A 14,559-nucleotide genomic window follows, 5' to 3' on the forward strand; every position below is an offset into this window, starting at 1 on the left:
AAACAGGAAATCCTTCGAATGAGGGGCCAAAAATTTCACTTCAATGGAAATTTAGACAGCCTTTTAGGCCACAGTCTAGTAAATATTCCTATTTCTGAGAAAAAAACCTCCTCCAGTCTGGGGGCGGGGAGGGAAGATATAAGGAATTATTTGGAAAATATCCTTGAGTGATAACAGTTGGTTTTTTACAGCATGTCCCTAGCCTATTAAAAACACCTAGAAAAACAACACCTAAGATTTAAAACATCTGTAAACCAAAGTCTCCAAAGCAAACAGTTTAATTCCCATTCTCTAACCAGTTCCTCCAAATACAATTTTTTTGGCCATTATCACACTTGCCAGGGCACTGGCTTTTCCACTGAAAACTTCTCCACTTCTCTTTTAGTCCTCCAGAAAAAATGACAATACCCAGAAGTATTCATATCCACTTTCTAGTGAGCTGACTAATATTTTAAAACACAATGTGGGTGGTTTTTTGTGGTGCAATTATCACAGAAAAAAATAAAAATATAGAAAAATTTAAATAACCTACAGTTCTCTTACTGGACCTGGGAAAAAGTAGGATGCCCTAATGGGGTGTAATTAAGGAGGTGAGAAGGTGAGACTGTGACAGTATTGATCACCTGCTGCACAGTTTGCTTTTGACACCAACTGCATGTGCTCCATGTTCAAAGATAGGAGTGCCACAACTAAAGCCCCTGTGGAGAGTTTGGTTTTGAATGTTTCATTAAAGTGATCCTGGAGAAGAATCTCTCAAACATCTTTTTGCCCTGCCTGATAAAAGTCACGTCACACAAAGATGGTTTGCCTTCTTCTAGAGCAGTACAGAGTTTCTGACCCAACAGCTACTCCACCATCCAGCAAAAAAGCAAAAGTTCTGTCTAGCATTTCTACACAGAAGGAAGGCTTTCTACCCTGGTCTTGTAAAAGGCAAGATAAAACTTTCAGCGCTTAGCTCACCACCTTTTTATTTCACAGCATCACTGAATTGCTCATAAAATTGAAATATTTATCAATATGATTTAGACACTTTATTGTGCTGAGTATTATTTCTATTTCTTACTGGAGTGTTGAGTTGAAAACCAGCAATTTCCCCAGTAAATGTGGAAGGATTACACAAGGGCCAAGGTATTTTGGGAGATAATTCAGTAGTACTGATCAATTTTCTGAATAGCACTAATACATATGCCATAACATCACATTATTTGGACACTGCTCAAGCCAATACACATAAAATAAATAACAGACCTTAAACTGTCTTTAAATACTGTCATTAATCTTTACTGTTACACTGCAATTTCAAGATACTGATTGACATACCTGTGATGTTTGGCCCTGTAACTTTGCAAGCTGAGTTGTTCTCGTGTTTAAGGACTGACTCCTTGTGACTGTGGCTCCAGAAGATTTCCCATTAACCTTTCTTTCCAGGTGACAATTTAGTAACAGCTTTTCTTCCAACAGAACAGCATCCCACGGATCTTCAGCAGTCACACCTGAAGGCTTCTCTCCATCACCCTCTGCCTTAAGTTTAGAGTCTCCACAGTGTCCACTTTTGGTTTACTCAGAGGATCCAAATCCAGCCAGTCGAATTTACTGACATCCCCACAGCTCTCTGAGGCCGGCAGGTTGGACACTGCAGACTTTATGGAAGTCATTTCTAGGTCTGTGCTCGACTTCCCGTTCCTCAGGAACTCTGAAGTGCTTGCAATTTTGTCAAATACTTTTGCCATTTCTGGTGTGAGTACTGGAGGGTAGAAAGGTAGGCCTCCATGTGGATGGAAAGGTGTGGTAGCTGCCACAGGGTAGGAAATGTATTGTGACTGTCTAGGAAGACCAAGATAAATAGGCTCTCTAGGGGGATAGGATGACATACTTGGATGGAATCCATTCTGAAATACACCAGTCTGTTTTGTGTAAGAAGCTGAGGTGTAAATAGGAGGTAAAGTGCATGTCACAGGTGCTGGTATTCCAGGTGTCCACTGTCTCCTCTGACCCGTGGGCCCAAGATAAAATTGTGAAGACACAGATGGGCTCAAAATAGGACTTGCTGGTAACGTAGGTACTTTACTAGATTCAAAATTGTCATCCAGCAGCAGTTTCTCTAGTTCAGCATGAGTAAGCTTCTCTATGTCAATGGTACTTAGTTTATCTTCCATGCTCTTGGCATCAGCCTCTGGAAACACCATGAGATCATGGTCCTGCTTGTTATGAGTCTGTGCTTTTTGTCTGGGGCTGCTCAAAGAGTGAAAGGTTTGTTTATTACCAGCTACACCTCTTTCTTTCTGCATCTTGGCTAATGCCTCAGCTTCCATCTGCAGTGCCTCCTCTTTGTCCACATCTTTTGCCCTTGGGGCTGACAGAGAAGGTGAGGAGCGCTGTTTGAATCCATTGCTGCTGGATATCTGGGCCATGCCGCAGGAGCAGATGTCCATGTAAAGCAGCAACACTTCCCTTGCACTGGCTGTCCACCCTTGGCTTCAGAGCAGATTCAGCAGACCTGAAAAGGAAAAGAAACATTAGAAACACATGCAACAAATCATATGTGGACAACTACTGTCACACACCACCAGCTGACTGAGTTGCACATGTCCTTCAGAAACCCAGCATGTAAAACTCTGAAGAGGCCAATTTGTGTTTATCTGAGGGGAGGGAGTGTCAAACTTAAAAAGAAGCCACACAAATAAATTCGTGGTCACTGAATTATGCAAGACCCATTAATTTTTCTTACTCTGCCCACTGGTGCTAGTAAGCACTTGGTTGCTTTTTGCCCCACTAGACCCAAGACACACAAGAGGCACCCTCAGGTACGTAGCGGTTTTCAGACTTGAGCAATTACACAGGTGCAACCTTGGGAGCAGAAGTCATTCTAAAGACTATACAAATATAGCATTGATAAAGCACATTATCAAGAGGACTTCCACCTTACTTCACTAGATTACAAACCAGACCTTTCAAACTGCTGTACCATGATTGGAACAGTCATAATGACACTGAAGGACCTCTCTTCCTTTGGAAAATATTGTACTTTACCCTCTTAAAAATAATGCTTATGAAATGGTATTTCTTGGACAAGCAAAAGAAGCTATTTAAGTACAGCTGCTCATTGACTAATCTCTTTAACAGTCCTTTACAGGAAGTGTCATTCACTACTAGGTAAGGAAAGAAACTCCAAAAGGTCACTTTTGCTTAAGGCCACCACCAAGAAAATGGTATTTTACATTTCTCCAATTCCAGTCTTGTGTTTAGGACTATAATACAACTTCCCATATTCACCACAATCTCTATGCAGACTCTTTAATAAAACAATCTTGCAAGAGATTACCACAAGAACTGTATTATTTTTCAGCATTACTTCTACTTTATTCTACAGCTTTTTGCACACAGCAGGGTCTGAGCTGAGGAGATAAGATGGATAAGATGTCTTCCAGCAACAGCCAGTAAGCACACTGAGCAGCAAGATAAAAATCAGGAATAATGAGTTTCTGCGAGGAAGGTTACATAAGCAGCAATCCTCATTAAAATACAGTTTCACTGAACTAGATGAGCCTTATAGATGGAAATCATTCTGGGTTTAAATCATGCAACAATCTACAAATTAAGAATTCTCTGCAGCAAATAAGGCAGATAACTCAAAATTCTTTATGTTCTCTTTCAATTCACACCCATTAGAAGGGTTTGGATTTTAGATAGGGTTTTTTCCCCTCCTTGAATCAAACCAGCCTCAAACAAAGTGACTGTATATCTCTGGACTCCCCACACAGACAGCAAGATTCTTAGCAGATTTATAACAGATTCTTTAAATTCTTTAAGTCTGGCCAAGCTTTAGTTTATCTACTTCATTTCAATGGCTTATAGTGTGAAGGACAGATATCTTTATAAGAGGTTCTATACATTTCAGCTCAGTCTGAAGACAAATCCAAGTGAAACCCTTCACAAAGAAAAATTAAATCAGAAATGATGTTACAGTTACAAGATTTACACAAAAGAGGATGTCTTCAGAAAGACTGAAACAGTGACAGACTAACAGAATTATAAAACCCTGAAAACCACACAACTCAAGTCCTGGGGCATAAAGTCTTAAGGAGGAGCTTTGGAAGTTACAGGTATGAATCAAGCCACAGGATAATGATGTAAATATTCAGCACAGACAAAGTCTACAGAAAAAATTTGACACCAGAGCCTCTTCTGTACAGTATATGAAGCTGCAGAATTTGACACCCATTAAAGCCATAAATATTGCCATTAGGAAGAAGTCTTGTCCTGTCTGATGCCTATCTCGAGAGCTCAGCATAAAACACAATCAGAAAATAAATTTTAAAACCCCAAAACTATTTTGCTGGGTTCCTTTATAGACAATGCAGGCCTCTGGTCCCATTAATGGCACAATTGTGGCCTTCAATTATTTACCACACTCCTGTTAGCAGAACAATCATACTAAAACTTCTCCTGAAGGTGTACTGAGTATTTTGTAGATGGTCTAAGCCTACAGCCACAGATAATACCCTAATGAGAAGTCTCATATACTTGACACCACCTTCTCAGACTGTCCAGAAAGCTAAGCTGCTTTAATCTCTTCATTAACTTACAGCTGGTTTAAACTGCTATGTCAGATTTTTAGATGCAAGAACACCCTGACTTACAAAGTCCTCTCAAGAATTCCAAGAAGCAGCAGCCTGAGGTAAGTGCAGTTTGCAGTTTTCAGTCTTGCTGTTTCCTAAGGATTCTAAAGAGCAGCTGGGCTTTTTCCTGAACTTTATTCAAAAGAATAAAATAGAATCATACTTTCCAAGACTATTCAGAACTGCTTGGGCTACAATTTACAAGATTATCAATCCATTGAGGTGCTGCTTGATTTTTTCTTTAGCAGCTAAAAAAAAAATTATACGATCTTTAAAGTATTTATATAAAAATAACAGTCAGCTCTTAAAAGAAAAAAAAAAAAAGCCTTATTTGTCTGCTGAAATCAATGGCCTTGATCTCCATACCAGCAAGCAGTCTCCTGCTCACAAGGAGGGTCACTTGTTCCACGAAGTCACAACTGCAGATAAACACACATTCCTCAGCTCTCAGAAACACGGGGCACAGCTACCACAGCACCTTCATCCACAACATCAGGAGAATCCCAGTCATGCAGTAATTGCTTGTTTATCTCACAATTTCACATTGCACTGCTGTATTTTGGTCAGTTTCTGACAGCACACTTGCACTGACAAATCCAGTGACTTCCAGCACTCAAGATAGAAGGTTATTGTTAGTGTTTATCTGAAAAATTGAATTCCAGCCTTATTCTTTGTAAGACAGCCTCAAGAGCACACATACACATAATGGGATTGCTGTATCTAAGTCCTGTCCTTGAGAAACTCCTAAAGTCAGTGTATAAATTTCTGTCAAATTTCGTAAGTAGACTGAAGGGTTTTTTTCAAAGTTTGACATAAAACAAACTGATACAAAATATCTCATAAAATTGCAATCTTTTGGCAAAACTTTATCCTGCATGCCAGCTCTAAGCAGTAAATTCATATAACACATCAGAAGAAAAGCTCCCTAGGCATAAGCATGATTAAAATACTGACAGACCTCCTTTTAAATGCTAACCATGCAGTATTAGTTAACTTTTTCATGTAAGTTTAGCTTCACTTTGAACCTCTCACTTTGCAGCCATTTAAGTTCAAAGGCAGAGAGTGAGCAGAATTTAAAGTTCTCCAACATTTACAAAGAGAAGGGCAAATTCCATCAGGATCATCTATCAGCAGGGAACTCCTCAAACACTCAGAAAAGTAAGTTTCAATTCAAATCCTGGAATCCTGAACCATTACTGAGCAAGCTATAGGAACTCACCAGAAGTTTGCAACAACTGGAGGTCAATGAAGACCCAGAAGTGATCTGGGTCTTTACAGGTCTGGCTTTACAGAGCTAAGACTGCTCTCATCTGAACTGCTGCACACTATTTTAAGTAACAGTAATAATCAGTTTTCAGCTGTCAATCTATTCACCTTCAAGAGCCCTCCTCTTGCCAAGCACTCTAAGAACGTGAGAAACATTTCATTTATTTTTAAAGGAAAGCCAGAAGCAATTGAAGAGATTATAACAGAAATTCAGAAGTGATAAAACAATCCCCTACACCACTTACTTGTCCCCTAATTTTGAAATTAAAAAGACACATTCATATTTGGGTGAAGTCACCACATTTCCAGTGCTCTAGCAGAACATCACCCGCTTCCTTTAAAAGTGGGTCTAAAACCTCAACCACACCATTTATTTACAGCCCTGACCAAGGGTAATGTCCCTTGCAGTCAGATTTCACTAATTTGGAGCAGTATTTTCCTTCTCAACCAGCAGTGATCTGACAGGAGTCTGCAGACTCCTTTGGCTCTGGTCTAGCAGGGTTTCTGCAAGAGCAACACTTCCTTGGTAACAATTATACATAAATGTGTTTAGAGCCTAAAGTTAATCTGATCACTCAAGTACCTATGCATTGTTATATAATTTTGAGTATTGCACATCACTCATTCTTTCAGATGAGTAAAATACTCTTAAAAAACATAACCAAAAAAAAACAGCAAGAAAACTTATTAATACTCAAGAACCAAGAAACTGGAAGATGCCTGACCATCTCCTTCAGATCAAAGCCTCTACATGGAATGGAAATGAATTTTAAACCAGATTTTCACTTAGACAGGCTTAAATATTAAAAAAAAAAAAAAATAGATATGCAGTAGCTTAGCAAATACATAAAATGGAAGCAGGATGAAATTTCTTTCCAATAAGGAATTTATAGTTTTCTGGTAAGAAGCTTCAGGGAACCAATAGAGGACATTACAACTCTACCAGGACAAAGACTCCCAAAATCAAAATTAGTTTCCTATCTTAATGAGGAAGGGATGACTTCAGCAGACATAAATCGTTTTACCTTAAGCAGAGGTAATCTCACCATCTGCTCATGTACATGTCACCATTCTTCTCTATTCCAGATGAGTTGCACAGCTTTCTTCCCAAAAGCTCCCAAGGCTTGTAATACCCTATTTATAATTTGTTCTACGCAAGCACAGAACGTATTATTTGCTAATTTCTTCACAAGAAGTACTTTATAGTTATCAGAAATCAGTGCACATGAATTCCCTGGAGTCCAAGCACTAAATACAGAAGCAATGATAACAAGTCAGGCCATTTCCTGCATTCCTTATAAAGTAAGGCTCTGGCATACAGTAGCCAGCGCTTCCTCAAAACAAGTGCAATTTTCAAAGTAACTTTGAGGTTATTTTGCCATTAAAGAAACCAAAAATAAAAATACTTGAAGCATTTGCCTCACATTGCATCATAGCTAACTTAGGAATTAACAAATCTTGCCTGCATACCAGAGACAGTAGCAGTTTTATGGGAAATCAGGGAAAACTTAGCAAAATATGACAGCAGTAAAATACTGTGGAAAATATTAATCATCTGCAAAGGAATTCATAGCCAGACATTTGCCACAGCAGGAAAACTCCTTAGCAAAAAAAGAAACAAAAAAGTCACAGGAACTTTGATGTGCAGAAGCTCTCTCTGCCAGATGGATTCAGATTGCTACAAACTGAGAAAAAAAACTGAGCACATACTCATGTCATGACTTCTTGAAGTAAAGCTGTTATTCTCTTAAAATAATGTTAGGTTTAAACTGAGAGTTTTCTCAATAGCAAACAGTTCTGAAAGGTCAGTGTGATAGAACTGTATAGCTTAAACACTATCTTTCCACTAAAAATTTAGTAGCTTCTCTAACCCAGTCATTTTATTACAATTAGCAAGTGCCTCCTTACAAATGAGATTAACAAAGTTAACCAGAAAATTGAATCCATTTTGTTTCAGCTCATATCTACAGAACCTTCAAAGACAATTTCACTAGCTCAAATACGGCTGCAACTTTAAATTAGGCACAAACCCTGAGCCAACACTCATTTAATTTGTTTTGCTCAAAGAATTCAGATCATAAATACCTAAGCAGGAACTGCATCTCTTCACTCTGATTTTGAAATTTCATATACACCTAAAAAGTAAGATTTCATCACAAAACCTTTGATCTCAAGGGCTAGGCAAGAATAGCCCTAGTTCTAGCACTAGAACAGGAAGTCTCAGCCTTTAAGGTCTTTCAACATCAGCAACAAATCCCTTGAAAAATCCAACCTCAGCTGTTTCACTGCTTATAAAAATGTATGAACTACTGAAATCAATTTTCACCCAAGACACTGTGCAGAGGATCATTTAGATGTGGCACACTTTGTAGCTGCTGTTAAATTTGAATCTTCAGGTTTTGATCAATATTTCAAGAGAGACAAAGCATGGATGCATGTGTCATGATGTTCCAGGCAGATCTCAGGGAGGGCAGCTACAGATCCCCACAGATCATGTGTTTCCCATGGCCACACTCTTCCCTGCAATGGTCTGCACCACTGGCCACTGCAAGCCCATCCCTCAGTAGATGTGGGTACATGCAGATTTGGTACAGCAGGTTTGTAAGCTTACTCAGCACATTTCTGCTGTTATACTCCTCCTCTCAAATTCTGAACCTAACCAGGACTCCATTTAGGTCTGTTAAGAGATGGGGGTCATAAAGATAATTGAATTCCATCTAAGTTTCATAAAAACAAAAACCCTGACCCTGCCAAGAACACTGGGTGTCACAGCTAGAAGGAAACTGTAGCATGAGCTCATATAACTGGACACTGCAGATTTATCACCAGGATAAACTTTACAAATGATTGAATCATGGCAAGAAGTCCTTAAAGCCAAGCAGCAGAAGACACAAATCAACAGCAAGCTTGGCATGGGTTCCATCAGCTGTAGAACTACTCACCAAACTTTGCATCCCTGTCTTCCTCCCTATCCTGTCCTCAGCTCTCTAACACCATCCTCCTGTTCTGTTCCTGCCCAGTATTTTCTGGATGCAGGTACCAGAAAAGAGCAAGAATGAAACTGATGGCATCCCAGGCTGTTTCATTCTGATGCACTGGGCCAAGATAGTTTTTTCCATGCCTTACAGCCAAGCTTATTGCCCTCATTGTTTGACAAAGGCTAGAATTCTAGTTCTGTTGCAATGTTTCTCCTTCAGAATAATGCTTTCAATTCCACTCCTCCTGTTTCAAAAGTTTGCTTTTAAAACCTTTGTACTGGCTCCCTTGCTCTACAGACACCTCCTAAGTGGTGCTTTTCTCCACGTCAGGGTGACGTACACAATCCCCCACCAATCCCGCTTTTCAAAGGCTACTTGAAAACACTCGGGCAATACAAACTTTCACACAGAATCAACATTAGCTGCTGGCTTAAGGGAAGGCTTTTTCCTATTCTTTAAGCAAGGTCATTGTCCCAAATATTTTGATTCCCCAGCTGAATAATTGGTGCAGTAATTCCTGACTTGCAAAGTAATTTTATTCTGGAATATCACTTTCATGGAACAATTAAGGCTGGAAAGGACCTTAGTTATTCATGCAGTGTGGGGGTCTTACCCCAGTAGAGCATAACTAATTACCTGGAGTATGTAGATAAACTAGTACTTGCATTAATCCTGATCCCAGTGGTACTAAACAGAAGATAGACAACATTTTAAACTACATATCCAATTTTATCAAAACCACAGAAAGTGTCTAGTGTAGGCTAGAACAGAGAAAGAGGAAAGAAACATCTGTGCTGTCTGCTTTAATTACCACAACAGAGATCCCCAAACACCTTCCATATAGCTCTATAATATTTTGCAGCACAGAGAGAGGACAATGTTAAAATCTCAATTTTTCCTAAATGATGTGCCTGAAGTAAGCCCTGCAGACATCCTCCTAATGTCACAAAACATTGAAAACACAGCAAAATGCAGGAGGCTCACAATGCAAGGTACAGAGGCTGTTAGCACAGGGAGATGTAAACAACCCTCCCCCACAGAGATCCTATTTTACTCACTGTGCAGCAGTGCACAACACACACCTTCAACAAAACATCATCAAAAACATCCATGGGGAGGAAACATTGACACCTCAGCTGTGCCCACACTTAACTCTGTATCACTGTATTAGTATCACCCTACCAGTCTAACCTAATGCAATTCTGCTGCAGTAGCCAAATTATTTCCACCACTTGCTTCAGCAGCTGAGTTTCCCCTCAGGCAGGAAACTTGCACAGTTTCAGATATAACCAGCAGATGCTTCTTAGTCACACACCTCATATTCACAGGAGATTGAGCAGAATTGCTGATTACTAATTGATAGAAGAAATGCACCATTCATGTGTACCTCTGGGCTTTATCCATTAGAAAATACTAAATGCTTATCACATGTATTGATTCAACAATTACTGGGTTGTTTGGGTTTGGTTTTTTTACAGTACACAGGTAGAGACCTGAACAGGGTGGCTACACTCAGACCAAAGGTTCATCTCATCCTTATCTTGTCTCTAAAGGTGGCTTTGGAAATGCAAATAGGAAAAAGCTAAACCAACACAAACACTTCCTCAAAATACCCTTCTAGTCTCCACTAATTTGGTACTCAAGTACTTCCTGAATCCTGAGGTAACTTCTCTAAGATGAAGACTCCTGATGAACTTTTTCATCAGGAATTTGTTCAGGTGGATGCTGAACTGAGGTAAACTTCCAGCTCCCACCTTATAACAGCACTGTCACCACGCTCTGCTCCTCTGCTGTGACTACAACCTAAGCAAAGGTCAGATCAGTTATTGATGACCTGCTCTTGATCAGTCCCTTACAAACATCAACTACAACACTGAAGCCTACAACCTCAAGTATTTCCTCTGGGTCACCATGCTCTAAACAGCCTCCAGATCTGAACCAGTGACAGTCCCTTAGCACAAACAGCACAAGCTCCTCACACACTACACACTGCAAGTTGTGGCTGGGTTTTTGTAAGCGATGTTTTGTTTGTAACTTCAAATTACAAGTTAATGAAACACGCAGACATACCTTCTCCCTCCTACTTCCATTTCTTCCCTCTGAAGTGACCATCACTTGGACAGCTTAATCTAAGGAAACACATTCAGGCTGCATTTCTACAAAGTTACAGATTGAAGTAATGCTTCTCATAACTTTTTTTTATGTGAGCATTGACGAAAGCATTTCGTTCTAAAATTTTTATAGCTTAAGTGAGGTTTATCATTACTGGCACACTTGGAAACATTTCCTCCTTCTCTTCCCTGTTCAGTCTGCAAACAACTTCACCATTCTTCTCACAAAGTTACATCACACCAACCTCCTCACCTACAAAGGTGCTGGATGATGCTATATTAGATGACTAATTTTATTGATGATAAAGACTGAACCCTGGTTCTGGTAATTAATTACACATCCACATGTTTTACTTAAAATAGAATGATATGTTTACACAGTTACACATCCATAAAGCAAACAACTTACATTTGTTAAGTTTTTAAACTTGTTATATTATCCTGAAAACAAATAAACACCAAATAATTTCTGTACTGACTTCAGACACTAAAAGGCAATACTTCTAAAACAAAAACAAAAAAGGAAGATCTTCACCTGAATTTCTTTAGGGTTGATGTTGTATTTTATGAATTTGAGTCATGTCAGTATTGGACTTAAACTGGCCTACCGACCAGTGCTACTTCACTGCAACTTTTGAAGCTCCCATAAGGCAGCCTTAAGATTGTTCAAGAGTTTAAAAGACAAACAACATGCAATCCTGCTCTAATAAAATTCAAATCTAGCATTCATTTTTCTAAATAACCCCACACCGTCTGGTTTTGGTCCCACATCAAAGCCTAAGACAACAACAAAAAAAAGCCTTCCAAAACATCACCTCAGCATTTTTATTCCTTAAACAACACTTTAATCCAAGTGTCTCCAGCTAGGCAGCAAATACAACAGCAACACTGAGTAAGTAATATCACCAGTTTCAATTTAGTTTGAAAAGCAAGAAACAAAGGAACACAGAATCAGTAATATTTTTTTTTACTTGATATTTTGAAATGCTTCATTTTCCATTTAAGGCATTCAATTTTCTTTGTTAGTACACAGAGAGTGACTCAAATCAGATAAAAATCACTAAATCATCAATTTCTATACAATGATTATATGTCTTCATGAACCTTTGAGTTCTCAGAGCAATAACCCACAGGAAAGAGGAACCTCAAGTACATAAATCAGGGTTACTAATGCACTGTAATTAAGACAAATCTATTTTATTAAATCAATCAAAATATTAAATATTTCCTGAGATCTCCTTTGTATTTTTCATAAACAAGCATCTCTAAGAGATGTAAAATAATAATCAATACAGCACACCATTTAAGAAGATGAGACTCTAAATAACCTATTGCTTGTCTGGTTTGTGATCCTCTCCCCAAAAGGTCATTTAACTTCCAGTGTTTGTCATTTCTGCCTGTGTTTTCTCCCTCTGCCTTTATCTTCTAAGCAGCTTTCTTTCACTGTCCTCTTATTCTTAGCAGTTTTGCTCCAACTTGCTTTTATAAAAGAACAAACACAACCCCAAAAACCAAAGAGAACTTGGTGGGAATTATAATCCCTTTCTCCCCCTCCCACAAATGTGCCAAGTGAGGCCAATTAAGCAACTTCTCTTTCTCCCAGATACATAAAGTTTTTTACAGGCCCACTCTCAGTGTTGGGAGAATGAAGCACACAACTGCCTTCAAAGCCAACAAAGCCATATAAAAAAAATACTTTTGTCTGATTTCATTTCCCCTGCCCCATTTCTGCTTCCCCTTTGGATTCTTCATAAATCATCCATCACTACTACTCCTGAGCACAGCTTATATTCAAAGCAAGTATTGCACAACATCTTGTACAAACATCAGATATTTTTTCTTACATTTTCAGTTCCCTTTGGGAAGAGATCCGCATTAAACATGCAACGTTATCAGCTGAAACCTCTGCATCTTTCCTCTAGCCCAAATCAGTTTAACTGTGCTAAGCTCTAGTTTCAGGCTTGTAGTAAGTAATACAATGAGTAGAAAGACCACCAGAATCTCCTTTTCTTCCAAATGCTTTTCTTTTGACTGCATCTTGCTACCACGTCCTTCCCCCAACAACAGCATAGCTGAAGTGGGAGGTTACTTGCGCTAACAAAGGTGCAGGAATACCTTTTTTATTGTGTTGATACAGAATAATAAACTAGAGTGAGCCAAGAACAGCAAGGTACTCACAAACTTCCATGTATCATTAGAAATATCGGCAAAGCTCCCGGAGGAAACAGCAAAGCTGTTTAGGGATGAGCTTTGTAAACATCCAACTTTTCTGGAACCACAGCCACGCACCAACCCGGGGCGAGCCAACCCCGTCCAAAGGCAACAAGGTGATGAAGAAAAAGGAAACCTAAACCTGCTGGGTGTCTGCAGCGACCGCCAAGGTGCCCCCTACGCCGGGCACCCCCCGAGCTCCCCGCCCCGTGCCGGTGACAGCTCCCCGCCACCCCGGAGACTTCACCCCCGGGTCCACACAGCACCTCCGGCACCTGCGGAGCGCGGGCAGCGGCTCCGGACGGCTCCGCGCCCCGAGCGGCGCCGCTCCAGCGCTCCAGACGCGCAGTTCCCGGCTGGAAGCGCTTCCCGCAGGCGGCGCCGCCGCCGCCCGGCTCGGGGAGCCCGCAGAGCCGCGGGACGGGACGGGACGGGACGGGACGGGCCGTGCGGACAGCGCCGCCCCGGGTCCGGGCCCGCCGCTCGCAGGTGCCGCCGGGCAATGCGGGCAGCACCGGGGCCGCGCCAGGGCCGCGCCGGCGGCAGCAGCGCCCGGAGGCCGAGGGTCGCGGCGACCCCCGGCAGGGGCGGGCGAAGCGGGGCACGGCGGGGAGCGGAGCGAGCGGCCCCCGGCAGGGCGGGGCCGGGACGGCGCGGGGCCCGCAGCTCGCCCCGATCCCCGGGGCTCCCCGCGCCTACCTCGGCCATTTCCCCTCGTCCCTGCTGCTCCCGGCGGGAGCGCTCCAGGCTGCGGGCAGCTCCCCCCGCTCCGCCGCGCTGCGCTCACTTCCGCCCGGCCGCGCGGGGCGGAGCGGGGCGGGGCGGGCGCCGCGCCGGGCCCGGCCCCGGGGCCGCCTCACCTGAGCCCGCACCGCCGCCGCCGCCGCCGCCGCGCCCCGGCCCGTGCAGGGAGCCCGTCCCGCCGGGGCGGTCGTGGGGCCGGGTGGCGCTGGGGTGACTCTCCGTCATTTCCTCCCCTTATCGCCCGATCTTCCCAAGAATGCTCGGCATGACTGGGAACTTGCCCAACGCACCAGAAACGTCCGTCGGGGGGGCTGGAGCCGCGCCGCGGACACAATGGACTTCCTCAGCCGCCGGCAGCGGGGGAAGGGCCGGGGCCGAGCGGTGACGCTGGGGAGGCCGGGGAGCCCCCAGCAGCGGGGGCTGGGCTCAGGGGACGAACCTCCAGCGCTTGCCGGCGGACGACCCCAGGTGGTTTGGAACAACACGGAATTTTGCTTAACTAACTTCAGAAACTACTTGGCCGGCAAGGGCAGATTCCTGTTGTCAGCTCTAACCTTCCTGACATACCAAAACGTTTCAGAAAGAGCAAATATTTTGGTTTGACCTTCACAATAGCTTCAAAAGAACGAA

The 14,559-nt window shown here is 42.1% G+C and overlaps 1 protein-coding gene across 1 annotated transcript in view; it reads right to left on the bottom strand.

The window, feature by feature from the left end:
- Positions 1-13,957, bottom strand: part of PIK3C2A (phosphatidylinositol-4-phosphate 3-kinase catalytic subunit type 2 alpha) — a 50,644-nt gene extending 36,687 nt beyond the window's left edge. Inside the window, 3 exon segments of the mRNA XM_036383816.1 lie at positions 1,321-1,506; positions 1,509-2,497; positions 13,885-13,957. Coding sequence (XP_036239709.1) covers positions 1,321-1,506; positions 1,509-2,432 — 1,110 coding nt within the window. The 5' untranslated portion in view covers positions 2,433-2,497; positions 13,885-13,957.
- Positions 13,958-14,559: the final 602 nt, after the last annotated feature.

This window comes from Molothrus ater, chromosome 6, assembly GCF_012460135.2.
Source record: "Molothrus ater isolate BHLD 08-10-18 breed brown headed cowbird chromosome 6, BPBGC_Mater_1.1, whole genome shotgun sequence".
Classification (NCBI taxonomy): Eukaryota; Metazoa; Chordata; class Aves; order Passeriformes; family Icteridae; genus Molothrus; species Molothrus ater.